The following is a 21243-nucleotide window of genomic DNA, read 5'->3' on the forward strand; positions in this document are numbered from 1 at the left end:
TGATAATTTACGAAGGTGTGCCAGTTCGAAATCTGAATCTATATACTTTCACTTAGAAACATAATAGATGTATACAGCAAATACTGAAAACTATGAGATGGTCAATCATGAGAAGGAATAATAGACCCAAAATCAAGGAAACATCCACAGAGATTTTTTTTTTAATCCATCTCGTATTTCTATTACCACAGAACATTACTCAAAAAGTATTCCAAATTTCTTGATTATAACCAATGTTTTAACATTCCCTTACTCTTCAGTTTACTTATCTTTCACACTGCTCCAGTTGATCCAGCTACTCTGCTAATTATGCAAGAAATATTACAATAACCACTCAACATATATGAAAATATATCTTACTGACACAATCAATGTAGTTTGCTATAAACAAAGATTGAATATTTAGATTTACAGCTTAATATAAACTTTCACCAATTAGACTAACCGGTGGTGCAAAGGGCATCTGTTGAGCAGCAACAGGGTTGAATCTCTGACCAGGAAAGGCACCCATTCCAACACCAACACCTACACCAGCTGCACATGCTCCAACATTTGGGTGTCCACTTGTGAGATCAAATGGCGAATGATCATCATGACGACGCCAGCTCTCAACACCCACACGACTAGCAGTGGACAGTAGCTCATGAGCATCCTCAAGAATCATGTTGCTTGCACGCAAGGCATTCTCGATATCTTCCTTCTGTAAAAATGCAATAATAACCAAACTTCAGTGTCGAGATGGTTGTTACTCAATTACAAATATATATATATATATATATATATATATATATATATATATATATATATATATATATATATATATATATATTTTTTTTACAAAATTGTTTTAACACGTTTGCTGTCTCCATTCAAATTGCAAGAACTTCTGTCTTTTTCCTCTTTCTTTCTTTTTTGTGGAAGCATAACTATCCACTGTAAACATAAATACAAACAAAGGCAGAAAAATACAATGAAGCAAATGCAAAGCTCAAAATTATTTTGCAAAAACTGTCTGGCAACAGAAGAAATGACAGATGCAATATTATATATCCTGAAACCCATACAGCAGATATGACTGCAACTCTATTTCAAACTGCTCATTTAACATATTCAAACTAATCTCATGAGGGTCACCACACCAATCTCAACCAACACAAACACACTTCTCATCAAATTCAATGAGATGCCATTTGACCCTAGGCATATATACATTACCTTACAACACAAATACATAAGTAAGCAGTGAAACATTTCCCTTTTACAAATGATGCAATTCTACAAATGATTTAGAGCACAACATAAAGATATTCTTTCAAACAATATCGTATCTGTAAGAAACTTATGAACTTAGCAAACATGTACTTTGATATATACTACATATCACAAACTTTAAATTGCTTTCAAACACTGTTTCTGTGTACCATCCCTACTCTCAATGTCATTACACCTTGGACGTCAGTACTAATGGAGATCACTGAAAAATTATTGGCTGACAGTACCTGAATGCTGTTGGCAGCAGACCTGAGCTAGAAGAGATGCACGAGTCTCCGAGCTCTCATGAAAGTTATTGAGCATAAAATAATAGTTATTTTAGCACAGATTACTCATTAAATACTTACATAAGTGTGTTTTTAAACTAACTATTAAAGGTTTTAATTTTCTGTACACACTGTTAATGAAAACATGAAAAGATGTAAGTTCAAGTTGTCATATTTTTTATGTATTGGCATAGGGAACTTACAGAATCTCCTTGTACTATTCTGTTTTTGTTCAAGCAATACTTCATATTAGGGGAAAGTATCGTAAATTTTAAGTTGTTCAATTTAGAAATGTTGCATTAGTAGTTATCTTAACTTTCATAAACAAGTTTTCTTGTTTAACGGTCATTTAACTGACTTTTTCTTATTTAAGTACAGGGTGGCACAAAGAAACATGAAAATCTGGAATATTATAAAAATGAATGAAACTTATTTCTTGTTTAAATGTGTGTTCTAGAAGAGTTGAAATCTCATTAGGCATTACTTTTTAAAAATTACGTCATTCAAGTGTTGTCCATTCTAGTAAGTTGATTCTGAAGATTTAGCACAATGTAGTGCAATATGTTCTCTGGGATACTGAGTATGTTTCTTCATTCTGAGTCTTGAGCTGGGTAAAATTAGTCTTTCTCTTTGGTAAACAACACACTTCAGATGTTATCACAAAAAGTAGTCATGAACTGAAGCCTGGATGTCAGAGCAGACAAGCAAAGTTAGCATTCTTTGAAACTATGTAATCTCTAAAGAAACATTCCACTACAGCGATGGAATGTCGACCACTGTGTTGAGGTGGCTTCATCCTGTTGAAACCATGTGTGCTGAATGTCAAGATCCGGAAGAGAATGGAGTCTTGAAGCCAAAGATGTCTGTCATGTTGACATAAAACCAAGGCAACACGCTGAAAGTAGTGTTTCCTTCTTCCTTGAAGAAGTAAGGGCCAATCATTCCACAACACAACACTGCACACCGTACAGAAACTTTAGTTCTACGTAATAGATGCCGGTGAAGTGCAAAATAATTTGTTTGTGACCAATAATACATGTTATGCAACTCATGTACCAACTAAGGTGAAAATGGGTTCTGTCTGACACTGAAAAAGTTTCAGTCATGTTAGTATCCTGACTGGTTTTAGCTAACAGGTTTTCACAAAACTGCAATAGCAATACAGAATCATTCATTTCAGTTCTTGAATAACCTGAACTTTTAAGTATGAAATTGAAGGCTATGGAGTATTCTTGGGACACATCTATGTCTGAGCTCCAATGACATGGTCATTTTTCCACCAAATGATGAGGACTCCTTAGTACTGCAGCATGCACAACATCAATGTTTTCTAGGGTACATACAGCCAATGCATGCCCAATAAGTTTTTTGAGGAGAAAGAACTTTAATGCTAAGTTAGATCTCATTCATTGTGAAGCTGTCACAGTGCCACCACACTGGTAAAATACTTTCACAATGACCCACAAGATCCATATTATTTAAGAGTCTGTTACTACTAAACAGTCTGGTGTTTTCCCCTACATATTGAACATTTACACAGCTGCCAACATCAACTACAAATGTTCCTGTTTCTCTGCATCACAATGTATTATTTTTATCACAATGAGAAGTGCCTGTCTTGGCACTGAACTGTCAGATCCAGGGTTTGGTGTGATGGGTGCTATAGTTTCCTGGCCAAGAGAAGTCTACTAATACCAGAAATAGGCCTTACTTTGAGGAAGAAATTTCTATGAATGTATATTTGGAGCACACCATTGCATGGCAGTGAAACATGGACTGTGGGAAAACCAGAAAAGAGAAGAAATGAAATGAAGCATTTGAGATGTGGTGCTACAGAAGAACATTGAAAATTAGGTGGACTGATAAGGTAAAGAATAGGAAGTTCTCCAGAGAATCACGAGGAAAGGAACACATGAGAAACACTGAGAAGAAAAAGAGACAGGATGGTACAATATCTACACTGAAGAGCCAAAGAAACTAGTACACCTGAATAAAATCGTGTAGGGCCCCCGTGAGCACACAGAAGTGCCACAACATGAAGTGGCATGAACTTGACTAATGTGTGAATTAGTGTTGGAGGAAACTGACACAATGAATCCTGCATGGCTGCCCATAAATCCATGAGTATGAGGGGGTGGAGACCCCTTCTGAACAGCATATTGCAAGGCATCCCATGTATGCTCAATAATGTTCATGTCAGGAAGGTTTGGTGGCCAGTGTAAGTGTTTGAACTCAAAGAGAGTGTTCCTGAAGTCACTTTGTAGCAATTCTGGACGTGTGAAGTGTTGCATTGTCCTGCTGGAATTGTCCAAGTCTGTCAGAATGCACAATGGACATGATTGGATACAGGTAATCAGACATGATGCTTACATACATGTCACCTTTCAGAGTCTCTTCTAGACATAAGCGGAGTCCCATATCACTCCCACTGCACACACCCTACACCACGACAGAGTCTCCACCAACTTCAACAATCCCCTGCTGACACGCAGGGTCCATGGATTCATGAGGTTGTCTCCATGCCAGTACATCTCCCTTCTGTTCAATACAATTTGAAACTAGACTCGTCCGACCAGTCTTTAACAGTCCAATGTCGGTGTAGACAGGCACACGTGAGGCATAAAGCTCAGTGTTGCGCAGTCATCAAGAGTACCTGAGTGGGCCTTCGGCTCTCAAAGCCCATGCCGATGTTGATTTGTTGAATGGTTCACATCCTGTCATGTGTTGACAGCCCAGCGTTGGAATCTGCAGGAATTTTGCAGAAGGATTGCACTTCTGTCACGCATTATCTTTTTCTGGGAGCAGTGATGCCAGAGATTTGATGTTTTACCAGATTCCTGTTATTCACGGTACACTCGTGAAATGGTCATACAGGAAAATCCTCACTTCATCGCTACCTCGGAGATATTGTGTCCCATCGCTCATGCGTTGACTGTAATACCACATTCAAACTCACTTCAATTTTGATAATCTCCCATTGTAGCACCAGTGACCGATCTAATAACTGTGCCAGACACTTGTCGTCTTACATGGGCGTTATTGACCGCAGTGCCACATTCTGCCTGTTTACATGTATCTGTATTTGAATACGAATGCCTATAAAGATGCTTTCGCACTTCATTGTATTAGGATATCATGGAGTAACTTCCACGGAACTAAATGGAGCTGCAGAGGGTAAAAACTGTAGTGAAAAACAGTGATTGGAATATATGCAGCAAATAACTGAGGACGTGGGTTGCAAGTGCAACCCTAAGATGAAGAGTTTGGCCCAGGAGAGGAATTCGTGGCCTGCCACTTCAAATTAAATCCCTTCATTCAGAGGACTGACAACTAAAATAGAGTCACAGCAGCACCTTTTTATGAGAAGGGAGGGCAGAAGAAATGCAAGTTTTAAGAAAGGTTAGGATTGCAACAAACCTTCAGTATGGGGGAAAAAAATACCAATGACTTAATTCTGGCATGTTCCATCAGCACAAGAAGCTGTTGGTTAAAAATTTTCATTAATTGGTGGAAATTTTATTTCACCCAATTTGCACATTAAGAAGCAAAATTAATGAACTACTTATTTGTACCGATGAATTAAGAGTCATCTCTGGAACATCATGTGACTACTGGTACAAATGGAGAAATTAAAGTTGCTACTTTTATCAGGGATTGTCATAAATTTTGGTGAGTAGTGTACAAAAATATGCACAACAAAAGCAGAATTTCGTAACAAATCCTTCAAATAGCACGTGTACCAAGCACTGCACATAACTGTAATTTGCTCATAAATCACCTTGAAGCTCTACTGGCATACTTAAAGAAAAGATGGGCGAGGTGGGAGAAGGTGGGGAATTGTTTCTGGTGATTTTAACCTAACCTTTCTTGAAAACATTTATAGTAAGAATTTATTACAGTCAGTAACATTATCACTCAACTTAATTCCTACCGTAAAATTCCCAACTAAGTGCCATAGTAATATTTTTGTACAAGGGTTTTACGAACAAAATTGTACTACAAAAGCGATCATCAATCACCTCTAAGACCACGATAGGCAGTTCCTTTTGTTATATGTTAATGCTGAACAGGATGTAAAATCTTACTAAATTTGAATTCAATTCAAGACGGTAGTCATTCACCCAAAAGTTGATTACTTTATAACACTCCTCAAAGACACGAACTGGAATTATGTACACTGCGCTCACGGCATGAATGAGGAACTTACCTTACCTGAATACTATTTTCCCCCGGAACTAAGCCAGAATAGACCAATGTCTACAAAGAAGCCATGGATTACTCAAAGGACACAGGTGTTGAGTAGGACGAGAAGGAAATTGTATGTTTCAGTCACAAATAGCTCTGATGTTGAAGCTGTAACTCATTACAAGACATACTGCAAAATAAGTTTGTAATACAGAAATCAGAGCAAGTGCGACGAGAAATAACTAATTACATCAGATAGTAAAAAGCATTTCACAGCAGTTACTGAAAAGATGGGATTACCAGGTTCAACAAATGCTGCCGTGGAATGCTTCATCCAATAATTACCAATAACTTGAGTAATATGCATATAACCCTCACTACATAGAAAGAAGTAATATCTACCATAAAATCTTGAAAATAAAAAACTAGTGGTTATGACAAAATATCAACGAAGTTAATTCAAGAGTGTGCCTCTGAGTTTAGTGATATATCAAGTTATCTGTGTAACCAGTCATTTGCCAGTGGAGTATTTCCTGAATGGTTGAAATATACATGGTGAAGTTTTATAAAGGAGTTAAAGAAATACTGTAAAATTTCCGCCCAATTTCAATTTTAGGATATGTTATATATAATCAGCTTGTTAACTAACTGACAACAAACATGTCAAAACCACAATCTGGATTTTTAAAGGGTTCTGATATTGGGAAGGCTCTCTACAAATACAGTGAGAATGTGCTTAATTTATTACACAATACAGGCTACTGGTATATTTTGTGATGTGTCAGAGGCATCTGACTGTGTAATTACAATATCCTTTCCTATTATGCTGTAACAGGAAATGCATCAAAATGTTTCAAATGCTATATTTCTGACAGGAAACAAATGTTTCATTAGGAAAGAGACATGATTAAATTATCAGGCATCATCCACATGGGAACAAATTACATGTGGTGATGCACAAGCTTCCATCTTAGGGAACTTACTTTTTCTCACTTGCATCGATGACCTTCTCCTGTACCATTACCACATGCCAACTGTGTTTTGTTTGCAGATGATCTAAAGGTTGCAATAAGTAGCAAATCAACTGTAGACTTTGAAGGATTGATTAATGAAATTTTCATGGGCATTAATAAGTGGTTCCTAGCCAATTATTTGTCATTCAACTTTGAAAAAACCCACTACACGCAGTTTAGAACTTGTCTGACAGTTCTCGGCAGTATATGCCTAAAATATGATGACAAACGGACAGATAGATAGATAGATAGAAGAAGTCAACAATATAAAATTCTTGGGAGTACAGCTTTATGATAAATTCAACTGGGAGGATCATACCACAGTAATGCTGAAGTGTCTAGAAAAAGCTCTATATCTGCAATGCAAATATTGTCAGACATATATAACAGAAAAATAAGAAAGGTGGCATGCTCTGCTTAATTTCATAACACTATGTCACATGGGATAGCTTTAAGCGTAACTCATCATGCCAGTCTACAGTTTTCCTGGTCCAAAAATGAGTAACACAAATTATTTTTGGCATGAACTCAACATCCTGCAGATGTCTGTTAAGGGAACTAGGGATACTAATTACTGCTTCCCAATATAACTACTCCTTAATGAAATTTGTAAGTACAAACATAATTCCTTTTTCAAACCAACAGCTCAGTTCATGGGACTGACACTAGAAATAAGAATAATCTTGACAAAGATTTTAAGTCATTTACTTAAGTCAATAGCTTGCCAGCAGTAATAAAAAGCCTAACTAGTAATAAAGTTCAGTTCAAGAGGAGCCTAAACGATTTAATGGTGGCTAACTCCTCCAGTTGATGAATTTTTACTAGAACCAACTGCTGTGTGTGTGTGTGTGTGTGTGTGTGTGTGTGTGTGTGTGTTATGTACAATCTGACTTCAGTACAAATTTGGTACAATAATGCAATCACTGTAAATAAGTGACGTAAAATGATTTTTCTATTTGATGGTGCATGGCTACTACAGCCTAAGAATAACCATATGCACCTCAGAGTACTGAACATCTACATATTTTGTGAAACGTTATTTGTTACTTTTTTAAAATTTTTAAAAATGACTCCACACCCACAAGAACCATTTAACTTAAGATCAGTGGAAGGTACTTCAACATATTTTTCTTTTGCCCAGCATAGTATTGAACTCGATGTGGCATGGATTCAACAAGCTGTTGGAAGTCCACTGCAGAAATATTGAGCTATGCTGCCTCTACAGTCATCCATAATTGTGAAAGTGTTGTCAGTGCAGGATTTTGTGGATGAACTGACCTCTCGATTATATCCCATAAATGTTCAATGAAAATCATGTCAGGCAATCTGGGTGGCCCAACTGTTCACACAAATTGTCCCGAATGACCTTAAAACCAACCACATGTCACACTGTTAGCAAAGGCACTTATTTCCAGAATGAGATTTTCACTCTGCAGCGGAGTGTGCGCTGATTTGAAACTTCCTGGCAGATTAAAACTGTGTGCCTGACTGAGACTCGAACTTGGGACCTTTGCCTTTCGCAGGCAAGTGCTCTACCATCTGAGCTACCGAAACACGACTCACGCTCGGTACTCACAGCTTTACTTCTGCCAGTAGAGCACTTGCCCGCGAAAGGCAAAGGTCCCGAGTTCGAGTCTTGGTCGGGAACACAGTTTTAATCTGCCAGGAAGTTTCAGAGGCACTTTTGCCTTTATGCTGCTACAGCCCATTAATGGCAAGTCTTGCCGCACTGGATACAATTGTTGTATGTCCCTCATGCAGTGTTGCTTGTCTGTTAGCACTGACAACTCTGCAAAAAAGCTGCTGCTCTCCATTGTTAAGTGAAGGCCGTTGGCCTCTGCAGTGTTAGTGGTGCAAGGCAATGCCTGATATTTGGTATGCTTAGCACACTCCTGACACCGTGTATCTCAGTACATTGAATCTCCTAATGATTTCTGAAATGGATTCCCATATGTCTAGCTCAAATTTCCATTCTATGTTAGAAGTCTGTCGATTCCCATTGTGTGGCCATAATCACTTTGGAAAGCTTCTCGCATGAATCACCTGAGTACAAATGAAAGCTCTGCCATTGCACTGCCCTTTTGTACATCGTGTACATGGTACTGCCGCCATCTGCATATGGGCATATTGCTATCCCATGACACTTTGTCACCTCAGTGTATACTCTGCAGGAAGAGGTTTCATAGCAGAGAGTGGCGCCATTAGTTACCATCCTGTGTAATTTAATGAATTAGGTGTAGTAAAGGACAAATTCAGTTTTCCAATGTGGAATTTTTGTGCGTGACCATCTCCTCTTCTTTGGACTGTTTTCCTGTTTTGTTTATGGAGGAGATGAATGAAGGGAATTGCAACAAACCAGTTGGGGAAGATGTAACTACTGTTTCAAGTGCTTGTTTCCTATCTGGAGGCTGTATCATAGTCTTGAAAGTAGCAGAGTTCTGCAGGGAATTTATGAGTGATATGGGAATAGTGAGACTTTAACCCTATCTCATGGCTCAAAACAGGGCTTGTGACTCTTATTTTAGACCTGTTTTAATACTGTGGTAGTGTAGAGAATTAATCCAGGTTTGCTAACAAATAGGCACTACATTATCTAATGTGTTATGCATGCAGCGAATTCCCAATGAGTACGTGGAATCTGCCTGTAGGGTTACGTGGAATATCACGAGCTGTTACAGAATATCCATGCGTGAAGTGGAAGGAACATTTCAAATTCAGCTGCATGAATTATAACCATGATGACATAAAAAACTGAGTGAAAGGGTGTATGAATCTCATGTTACTATACACCACACATTTTAAAAAGTAAATAATAAATCCCTAAATTGCATAAACTTCACATAGCATTGCATAAATCTGTTGATTCAAATTCAGTCATTCAATTCAAACTGAATCATCATTCTGACTTGTCAGGTGATATACATTTTCACGTGAAATGGAAGACACTAATTTTCGGTACAGAGTGGATTGACGACATGTGGGTAAAAGCTAGTCATAGTGTTCCAGAAAATTGGTCCGATGTTAAGAGGGAGGTTATCACAGTCTCACTGGTAGAAGAGGTAGTCGATTTATACTTGGTATATTATGAGGAGCATTTAATTAGTAACGCAACACTTTTATTTCTGAAAGCACGTTCATTTTATTCAGGATTCCAATACACCATACTATTTCCCACTCACTGGCTACAAAATCCTATTTTTCAACATACTCTCTCCATTCAATGCGACAGCCTTACAGCACCTTACTGGGAGGGCCTGAATGCCTGCATGATCCCCCTTCTACTGGTCAACCTTGGTGCCAATGTCTTGCTGCATCAACAAATGGTCTTTCATTGCCCCTTATGGTCTCCTCTTAGGTGGCAGGCAGCTGAGCAGCAAGGTTTTTGACTGTAATCTGTCAATCATCTACACCAAGAGCTTGCACTGGCACACAGCAGTCTGGACAGGTTTGTGCAAACCTGGTTGTAATGATGACAGACGTGTCATCCAGTGAATCACAATGCCTTTGCTAACTGACAGGTCTCCGTAGACATTCTGTAAGCACTTATGATTATCTTTGATGCTCTAGTTTTCCACCAAAAGAAACTCAATGGCAGCTCTCTGCTTGGAATGCACCTCTGTTATGAATGCCATTTTGAAGGCTATACACAGTGCCACCACCAAAATGAACTTCATGAAACTATTGTGGCTGAAGTGGCAATAATTAACTATGTCCCACAATAAATTCTGCATTTTTTCCAACTGAAATTGGCCAAGAAAAATACTTTTTGAATGCCCCTCATAGTATATGCCACTGTTTTATCTCCAGCAGTCAATTGCTTTTCAGGTAGAAGAAAACACATCGAGGTGGACCGCATGCGCACACACGTACACCACTATACAGAGGGTGGATAAAACATAAATACGCCTTCAGTAATAAAACTTTTGCTATTCAAACTAAATTAAAATTTAGTTTTGTTATTTTTCTACATAATCAGCTACCCTTCTGTAAGTCAATTTTCAAAGAAAATATGAGGATGTAACTGAAGTGAATAGCACAATAATTGTAGCAACTTTGTTTTGTTTCTGAAATGCTCTACACGCCGAGCATTCTTCACGAGTCTAAACATGCAGCAAGTCATATTTACAAGACTGGAAGCTAGGCACAATGCACAACAGCAATCCAATGCATACTGGTCTAACCAGCACACAACTGTGCTTAGGTTTCACTAGTACCATGTTGCACTCTTCTATTACTCTGCACCGGCATTCTTCAGTTCGAGGGAGTAATGATGGAGCCAAGCCTCATCAAGTATGATTGATTTTGTCAAAAAAGGCATACCTTGTTAGAAGAATACAAAGCTGTTTATTGTGCTTCATTTAGCAGTTAGACAACCCTAATACCTCAGATTTTACAGAATTGCAACTCATTCTTATTGAATGACTGGACACTTATGTGACGTTTCTAAGAAATTTCAGGCATAGATAAGTGCCCATCACTTTTGATGAGTTGTCGATTAGCCTTGATGTTCTCTGCTGTAGTGCAGTATTGCTGAACATGGGCAATGTATTCAGCAAATTCTCATTCTACATTTTTCTTAAGTTCAAACAATGGAAAATCCTGGACGGTATAATGACAACATTATGAAAAGGATAGTTGCGACTAATAATATAGCAGAGATGCTGGGTTGCAGATAGGCACAACAAAAAGACTTTCAAACAAAGTCTTCCAGCAAACAGGCCTTCATCGGCACACACACACACACACACACACACACACACACACACACACACACACACACACACACACACACAACTCTCACACAAATGACCGCAGTGTCTGGCGGCATGTGTGTGCTGTCTATTCTGGTGACCTATTTGTCTGAAAGCTTTCTTCTCACTTCTCATACCAGAGACAGCACGTTGCATATCTCCCCCCCCCCCCCCCCCCCCCCCCCCCACCAATTGCAGCAGTTATCCCCTCCAGGGATCTCTCCTCACATCACTATAGAAACTCTTATGCCTCATACATCCAGCACACAAGTAATGCAAAAATGTTTGTTTACATTTGATCCATTCTCATAACCTTTTTTTGAAATTAGTTTAAAGTTTATTTCTTCTGCAGTCCGTAGCTACAGAAATTGTTACGGGTTCCAACTACATGAAGATCCTGTTCACAGTAAGACCATCTCTTTTAGTCCATTAACTCCTGGTGTATGTTATTCACGAGGCAATTTATACATACACTGAATCTTAAAATTACCTCTTCTAACTGGCACTTTAATGCAACTGAATTTATTTGTGCACAAGAAAAAGGAAAATTGTGTTTATTATTACCTTAATCAATATTTTGTCTTTGGGTGTATATTAGCTTGGTCATGAACACTCGTGCTGTTTCTACTACACGACACTGAGTAATTATTATCAACAAAGTATAGCGAGTTGAGGCACACACAGTCTGTACAGTCCTTAAATGAGTGTAAATAAAAACCCGAGACTTTGTTAATACATTTATCAGAAGGTATGAAGTCAAACAATTCAAATAGTAAAATGATGATTTTGTTGTGCCAAAAAAGTTCATTATCACTGAAATTGCGAGACTTACTTCTCAGGACCTAGAAATCTTGTAGATCTCTTGAAACAGGGAGTAGTGGAAATTACTAAATGCCCACAATGAAAAAGCTAAATTGGCTTTTAACCATGTGATGACTGCCAATTCAGATCAATGCAGTTGCCTCCAGGTAACAAGCAGTGTAGATACATACACAAAAATTTAAATGTTACAGTCTTTTCATCTGAACCGAGCAGCAGATGACTGTTGCTATGGCCATGGTTGTCACAGATGTCAGTAAGCAGTGATTTCAATTATAGTATTGAAATCTGCATTATTAACCACATACCACTGAAGATGTTGAGTGTGGTGCCAAGTTAAAAACAGGTAGGAATATTTTGATATTTTTAAAACAGAATATTGTCACTGATAACTTCGCCATAAAGAGCAGTTTTCACCACTGTCAACTTTTACCGCATTTCTGAACTAAGTGCGTTTGGGAGATCTGTGATAAATTCTTCAATTGTGTCCACAGTTCTATATTTATGAACTTTAACAATTCACAGGACTCTAATAAGACGTAACATTTATGATTTTCCAATTCTTGGAATTCTCTTTTCAGTTATAGAAAAGATGCTGGTATTGTTGCCAAATTTTTATTACACATTGGCTGGATTAGTTTTCTATTTTGACACAATAGGTTGATTTTTTTTCTCTCTCTCTCCTTCAAATTTACAACTGTCATCAGTAGCATTCATATAGATTTGAGGTTACACTAAAGAGCCCAAATCTAAAACCTATTTTGTTTAAATATATTTGCCCTTATAAATAAACCCAGTTCACATATATGACACTTCTCTATCGATAAGATCATTCTACATTTTCATTTTCATGATCTTGAAATCAATATAATCTAAATAACATATCACTTAAAGATATATGCAATCATTCATAGTATGACATTTTTACAGGAAATGCTGTAACCTAGCAGCACTGATAACTTTGACACATTGAATCAGCCACAAGAAGGTTAGAAACACCACAATATTGATAACATCATCATCATCTTGACATTCATGATTTTGACAATGTCACACGAAGGATCATACTACCATTCCAACAATCTAGTGATATCTTTTTTAGTCTCACTTGTCTTTCTACTTCATTTAATTTTCAGGCTTTTGTCTTATTTCAGCACGTTCCCCTCATTTCGGTGATTATTTATGGCTTAGGGTGCTAAATAGCCAAGTCATTAATGCCCTTCAACTCATTTTATAAGCAGGGTGATTCATCTAAGCTATCTGTTTCAAAACTGCTGGAATCATTTCAGACATCATAATTGATGTGGTGAATTGTAAGAAAGTCCTCGCTAAAAATCATTAGTCTCCTGCCACAACTATATTTCATACTGAGGTATCAACTTCATTTTTTTTTTCAAATATGTCTGCTCTTAGTATCATAGATATCAGAGAGACAAATTCAACCATATAATACTCTCCAAAACCCATTAAGTAGTTTCAGAACAATTATGACGTTGAGAACTTAGGATTTATCTGTTTTGAACACAAACCTATTGCTATTTCACGTGGAAGTTCATGCTGTTACACAGGACATCACATATAGCTGATTGGACATTCCAGCTTGGTGTAGCAACAAAAAAAGAAATCACAACTGCTTGCTACAGGTGTCACATCCCAAGAATGAAGTCTGTCTTCTGCACCTATCCAACAGACATCCTGTGACACATTTGTCGTACCAGGTGCAGGGCAACCCATAAAAGCAGTTATGTCCATATACTAGTTCTGTTGTAACTTCTGCATACTCTTGTCTTCAATGTCTCCTTCTTCTGTCCTAATGCCACTCCCATGTGTCACATCCAAACCCCTGCCAGCACCAGGGTGATCAAACCAGTGCCACATTCCTGTATTAAGCTTTACCTGCCCCCCCCCCCCTCCCAATCCATAAGCTGTGTGTGTGTGTGTGTGTGTGTGTGTGTGTGTGTGTGTGTGTGTGTGTGTGTGTGTGTGTGTGTGTGCGTGCGCGCGCGCACGCGCGCCATTTTTGTTAACTGTCCAACTACATGTCTGGAATGGCATGGCATGATCAATAACTTAACGCTGGTATGTGTTGTTACTGTTGTCATCTTCAGTCGTAAGACTGGTTTGATGCTGCTCTCCATGCTACATCTCTATCCTGTGCAAGTCTCTTCATCTTGGAATACCAACTACAAGCTACATCCTTCTGAAACTTCTGTTCTCTTCTTGTTTTAACTGATTACTGCCCATGTTTCACTTCCTTACACAGCTACACTCCGTACAAATACTTTCAGAAAAGACTTCCTGACACTTAAATGTATATTCTATGCGAAGAAATTCCTCTTCTTCTGGTATATTTTGGAGATCGAACCCAGAGAACACGAGAAACACACTGGTCACATTATGAACAGTGTTAACCCCATATAAAACCGTGAAAGCCTCAAAGGCACTATACATGTGATTGTAAAGTGGCTTTTGAGACCATTTACATGGAAACTAGTGGAAGCTATATTTCTATTCCCAGAGGACATACATATCTATAAATTATTTAGAATTGTGGGCAACCACAGCCAAATGTCCACATTTTTACAAGTTGGCAAAGAGCATCACTGTAACCGCAAAAAAATTAAATTAAAACCATGACCGATTTCATGCCAATTAAGGCACATCCACAGGTGAGGATTCTCATTTAGATCTCACAGGTGGAGGCTCCTAAATTGGCATAAAATACGTCAGGGTTGTAATAAGAAACTTTCTACAGCCAGAATGGTGTTCTTTGACTTTTTATAAAAACCATCAATAAATAACTCCATGGCTGTTGGGAATAAAACTTCTCACATTATCACTTCCTCAGATATTTACTGTTTTTTTCCTCTGAATCCTGCCCACGGCTACACATTTTGCAAGCAATTTCCATAAATTTTTTTACATGCTTTCTAAATCTGATGCAAATGAACACAAAATGGGCAGGTGAATGTTTTTCTAAAACTTTGCATATTTTCATATTTGGGTGCGTCATCACAATACAATCAAGCACTCAATCAGACACATAAGATGGGAACTGCAGAACTTTAAAAGGCATCATCCCATCAGTTAGGTTGCATTCACCATGGCATATGACAACGAGCCCAGACACGACTGCCACAGGTCATCCAACAACCTCGGCCGACAACTCGATCGCAGTGAATGTGATCTCCACGAATCTTTGACAAGATCCAGGAGGTTAGGTTAAGTTAGTTAGGACCTATCATAGCAAGGTGGTCAGAATCTATTTTAACCTCCGTGGGTGGGACAGATGCCACAAGGCCTCAGTGCTTGAAGGCAAGTGCTAGGTTGGGGCTTCTGCTATTAAAAAGATCCGAATGCATGTGAATGAGCTACACCTGCCTCGAAACTAAAGTGGTGTGTACTGTACACTTTCCCCTCAGTTACTGGAATAACCAGCCAAATATGAATATATGAGATGAAGAGAGTAACGTTCTATTATGTACTCTAAGAGGATCCATGGCGATATTGAAGAGCAGTATTACAAACATTCTGCACAATTTCAAATAATTGAACAAAACAGACATATGCCAATTAAACTTCAATAACTGTCTTTAAACTCACGTGTGAAAGACAAGCATAAAGCACTGAAAAGTGGAAAAACATACACCACCTTGCAAACCACAACATACAAGAGTTAACACCCTTCAGAGTTAGCACCCTTCTGCAATAACAATTTTAGTAATCAGTAATAATAATTTGTAGATTGTTAATGCCCACCTGCCACATATAAAAAAAAAGATCCATCACAGAAACTTCAGCTTCAAAATAGACATTTGTCACACTTCTCATTTTAACACACAGTTTTTTGAGGTTATAACAAAGGCCAAAAATTTCTGTTGTAGATTTTGTATGCATTAACTATGAAATGGCTACACAGCCACAGAACATGCATCATGTAAGTAATATAAGGTAACATTCAATGAACTACTACAAAGATTCTTTTTCCTGGGCAAAAATACACTTTTTCCGTGCTAAGTGTCAGTACATTTTCCGTGGATTTTCCCTCGGAACTGTAAAACTTATCAATCCTTTGAATGGTTAATGTTTTATACACTCGCGTGGAAGTTACCGGAAAAAAAAAAAAAAGCAAAGACGGAGGAGAGAATTTTGGAAAGACTTAATGAAAAAAAAAGAAGATAAGTTTTGGGAAGACCTTTGATTTGCAGCAACAGATACGCTGCATATTTTAGTATTACGAAAGTATAAATTCGAATTGCACCAAACACAGTGCATTTGTTTCCAGAGCATTGAAACTGAGGTTGCGATGTCCTTTTGTAAGCCAATCATATCTCATGCCACGTGATCTTGCCAGCCGATGACAGCAGATATTCAGAGCAGACACATGTTATAGTCAGCCAACAGCAAGAACACTATTAGGTAGCACGAACATAAGAGCGAAAGTTGGAACGGTTTACATGAATATACATAGTATAGCTACAAGAAAAGTATACATAGTATAGCTGGAAGAAAAGCTAAGCTTTTACATATAATACTGGTCTCTAAGATTAACAAGCTACAACAGAAGCTAAGCTTTGACATGTACTACTGATCTCTTTTTGCGCATGTTATACTTCAAGATTCAAATAATTAATGGAAAATCTCATATAAAGATGTGAAACAAATACTAACAAAGAGATAGAGGGGCTGGCCAGTACTTACCTCAGCTCAGTACAGCCGATAGATACACAAAAAACAACCGAAAATTTACGTTCCTAGCTTTCGGAATAAATGTTCCTTCATCCTCCAGACACATCTGTTCTATCAAAAGGCTTAACCTTTAGCCCCACACCTAAATTCAACCACACTGCCCTGGTTAAAGATCTCCTCTCATTCACCCGGATCCTCAACTGGAAATGTCACTTCACTACCCAAACACAGCCCCCAAATACTAGACCCAGTGTTGAACCTTGTCTAGAACAGTTCCGACCGCCTTCTCAAAGGGATCCTCCTCCCCTCCCCCAAAACCATCCCTTGCAGACATTTCAGGAACTCCTCACATCCAGTGTTGCCTCCCAGTTCTTGAAGAACATCCCAACAACCCCCAACATCACCCCAGCTGAATCCCGTGCCATTAAGGAGCTGAAAACAGACCGCTCTATTGTCATCCTCCCGGCGGATAAAGGCTCCACAACTGTGGTACTTGACCATGTGCAGTATGTGGCAGGAGGACTGTGTCAACTCTCCGACACCTCAACCTACAAAGCTGTTACCCAGGATCCCATTCCCTCCATCCAGACTGAGCTGCAGAAAATCCTAAAAATCCAAAGTCCCTCACAAGACCTCATAACGACTTCCATAGACTTACTCCACCTGAGCCACGTACCCCTACCTTCTACCTATTACCCAAAATCCACAAAGAGAACCATCCTGGCCGTCCCATTGTAGCAGGCTTCAAAGCCCCAACAGAACGTATCTCAGCTCTGGTAGACCAACACCTCCAACCTATCACCCGCAGACTCCCATCCTACATCAAGGACACAAACCACTTCCTAGAACACCTCAAATCCATTCCCACTCCTCTCCCACCTGAAACCTTTCTTGTCACCATAGATGCTATATCCCTTTACACAAACATCCCACACACTCACGGTCTCTCTGCCCTTGAGCACTACCTCTCCCAACGCCCACCCGAAGATCTTCCAAAAACCTCGTTCCTTATCACACTTACCAACTTCATCCTCACCCATAATTACTTCACTTTTGAAGGCCAGCCCTACAAACGAATCAGGGGAACGGCCATGGGAACCAGGATGGCTCCATCCTATGCCAACCTCTTCATGGGCCTCATGGAGGAGGCTTTCCTGAAGACCCAACAGCTGCTTCCCCTGGCCTGGTATAGGTTTATAGATGACATCTTTGTGGTATGGACTCATGGTGAAGAAACACTCCTTAATTTCCTCCATAACCTCAACTCCTTTTCAAATCTGAATTTCACCTGGTCCTTCTCCAAAACCCAAGCCACCTTCCTGGATGTTGACCTTCATCTTGTTGAAGCTCACATCCACACCTCCGTCCCTATCAAACCCACAAACAAACAATAGTACCTTCACTTTGATAGCTGTCATCCATTCCACATCAAACGCTCCCTTCCCTACAGCCTAGGCATTCGTGGCAAACGTATCTGCTCCAGTGACGAATCCCTCAACAATTACACCAATAACCTGACAAGTGCTTTGCTCTCCCGCAACTATCCTGCAGACCTTGTCCACAAACAGATCTCCCGAGCAATACATTCCTCTCCGTCCAACAACAATGTTCCTACCCTCAGACCACACAGAAGCATCCCCCTTGTCACCCAATATTATCCTGGCCTCGAATACATCAACAAATTACTCCGCCAGGGATATGACTTTCTCAAGTCAACCCCTGAAATGAGATCATCCCTTGACAAAATTCTCCCCACACCACCCAGAGTTGCCTTTCGTCGCCCCCCTAACCTCCGTAACATCCTTGTTAAACCCTACAATATTCCCAGACTACCTTCTCTACCCAGTGGTTCCTACCCCTGTAACCAACCCCACTCCACATACTCCAGTCCCGCTACTGGTAAAACATACACAATTCAAGGCAGGGCCACGTGTGAAACTACACTTGTCATTTATCAGCTGACATGCCTGCACTGCACAGCCTTTTACATTGGTATGACAACAACTAAACTGGCTGAGCGCATGAACGGACACAGACGAACTGTCCGCCTAGGAGATGTCCAATACCGAATAGCGGAGCATGCCCTCCAGCATAATTCTAGGGACCTAGGAACCTGTTACACCGTATGTGCCATTTGGCTTCTCCCACACAACACCAGTCCCTCTGAACTGCGGAGATGGGAACTTGCACTCCAACACGTCCTTTCATCCTGTCATCCCCCTGAACTGAACCTAAGTTAAACAACCTCACTCCCATTTACTCTTCAGTCTTCTCCTCTTTCCCTTTCCTCTTTAGCCATTCACACACCTTTTCATCCTACGTAGTTGTGTTTATCTTTATACTATATACCTCTTTACTTCTGTATGCATCCTCTTTGGTTTGAAGCTGGCACAGTACTTACAGTAGAATATCTTTGGCTTCCCTCTGACAACCATGCCTCCATCCTTGCTACCCTCCCTGTTTTCCTTTCCCTGTTGCTTCATAACCTGGGTTGTGAGTAACTAAATCCACTTTCCCTTCTTTCCTTTCTTTCCCCTCTCTCCTCCCTGATGAAGGAACATTTATTCCGAAAGCTAGGAACGTAAATTTTCGTTTTTTTTTTGTGTATCTATCGGCTGTACTGAGCTGAGGTAAGTACTGGCCAGCCCCTCTCTCTCTTTGTCAATACTTCAAGATTCATCACACAAATGTGCCAGTAAATTTAAAATTATGACATAAATGACTGGGCTCGAAATTCTTGTAGGTGGCTGATCCTCAAAGTGTTCAGTTTTAAACGCTCTGTGATTTAGAAATTCATCCCACTTTCTAACATGTAACATAATTCATCTAGCATAAAAAGAAATTTACTTTGAAAGTAACGCTTTTCGAACCACCGTTCGCAATAGTATCCGGAGACCGTTAGAAATAGGTTCGATTTACCAGTTGCCAGGGAGCTCCAGAAACCAGGCATTATTGCGCGTGCACAGCTGCAGTGGTGTAGGAAGCCCACATGTTCTTATGTATAAAGCACTAAGGGAGCTTATATTACACCATAAAAGAAACAGGGCATCAGAGGATACTACCAAGAGCATCAGAATTTTTTAAACATTACTAAAATGCATAATTCTGCTTGAAGTGCACATTAGTTTTTTCCTGATTCACAATGAAGTAGGTTCAATCTGATATTAAGCTTTTCAGTGTGGTTTTCGGGATGTAAATTTTCTTGGAGTACCAATACTCTACGATCTCATTTATGGTTCTTTATTATGGCATGCCATACAAGGCAGAAGATGATACCGTGCACTTGAAATTCAGCGAACAGTCGGAACTAGCCAATACTGTGGAATGAAACGCTTTGTTTCAAATAGAATGATTGCCTCTGCGGAAAGATTAATAAAGCCAAATTTGTTTAGCAAACTAGCAAAATTAACTTCATTGTTATGCAAGGTGATTAACGCTTGACTGCTAATAAAATAAAATCAGAAAACTTAAACTAATAATATATTTTTCCTCTGTAATTATGTGAATGTATTTTAATTCACTTGATAGCTCCCAGCCACAGAAATCCATTTTGTTTTCATTTGACGCTGAAGCTGTAAACGAAGAGAAGCAGCGAAATCACTTAACGCAAACGCAGGTCACATGGAGACTAAACCCCTCCCCACTACAACTCGGACAACTCTGCGCATTCGCGAATATGGCAGCTAGGGCTCATGAGAAAAATTTTTCTGGTTTGCATCTGGCTGCTTGCTGCTACTGCCGATACAGCTAACAGCCACATTTCCAGTAGTGGGAAGCAGGAGATGATACTGCACATCCGCATCAGCCCACTGGCAACTGGTCAAACAAACCTAATGTGAACAGTTGTGTCATGCTCATAGCAGGCAGTTTATTGTTAAGAAGAATTACGTAGTCTTCAACCTACAGACTTTGACATATTTTTGCTATTTGTGTGCTTGGTGTTTTGTTGTTGTAAATTGCGCATTTCCTTTGCCACTAAAGTTTTATTTTTTTACTCTCATTTATATTTTATTGCTGCAGTATCATTCTCCAGTAGCAGGATATAGTAACAATCTTTGCTAGAGAACCAATTGTTACCAGCTAAAATTACAAAAATTTAACTGAAAGCTAAAACAATGAAAAATTCCCGCAATTCCGGAAAATTCCCGCAATTCCGGAAAATTCCCGCAATTCCGGAAAATTCCCGCAATTCCGGAAAATTCTCGGATTTTTCCCGGTTTTCTCCCAGATGAAAAAATTCCCAAGTTT

At 39.2% G+C, this 21243-nt stretch overlaps 1 protein-coding gene across 6 annotated transcripts in view; it reads right to left on the reverse strand.

Annotated features, from left to right (window-relative positions):
* LOC126334616 (protein Gawky) overlaps positions 1 to 21243 on the reverse strand; it is a 339985-nt gene that overhangs the window by 97295 nt on the left and 221447 nt on the right. For all 6 annotated transcript variants that reach the window (XM_049997028.1, XM_049997031.1, XM_049997026.1 and 3 more), the window contains one exon: positions 446 to 700. In XM_049997028.1, the coding sequence (XP_049852985.1) occupies positions 446 to 700 (255 nt within the window). The remainder of the gene's footprint in view (positions 1 to 445; positions 701 to 21243) is intronic.

The sequence above is a fragment of the Schistocerca gregaria genome, chromosome 2, assembly GCF_023897955.1.
Source record: "Schistocerca gregaria isolate iqSchGreg1 chromosome 2, iqSchGreg1.2, whole genome shotgun sequence".
Classification (NCBI taxonomy): domain Eukaryota; kingdom Metazoa; phylum Arthropoda; class Insecta; order Orthoptera; family Acrididae; genus Schistocerca; species Schistocerca gregaria.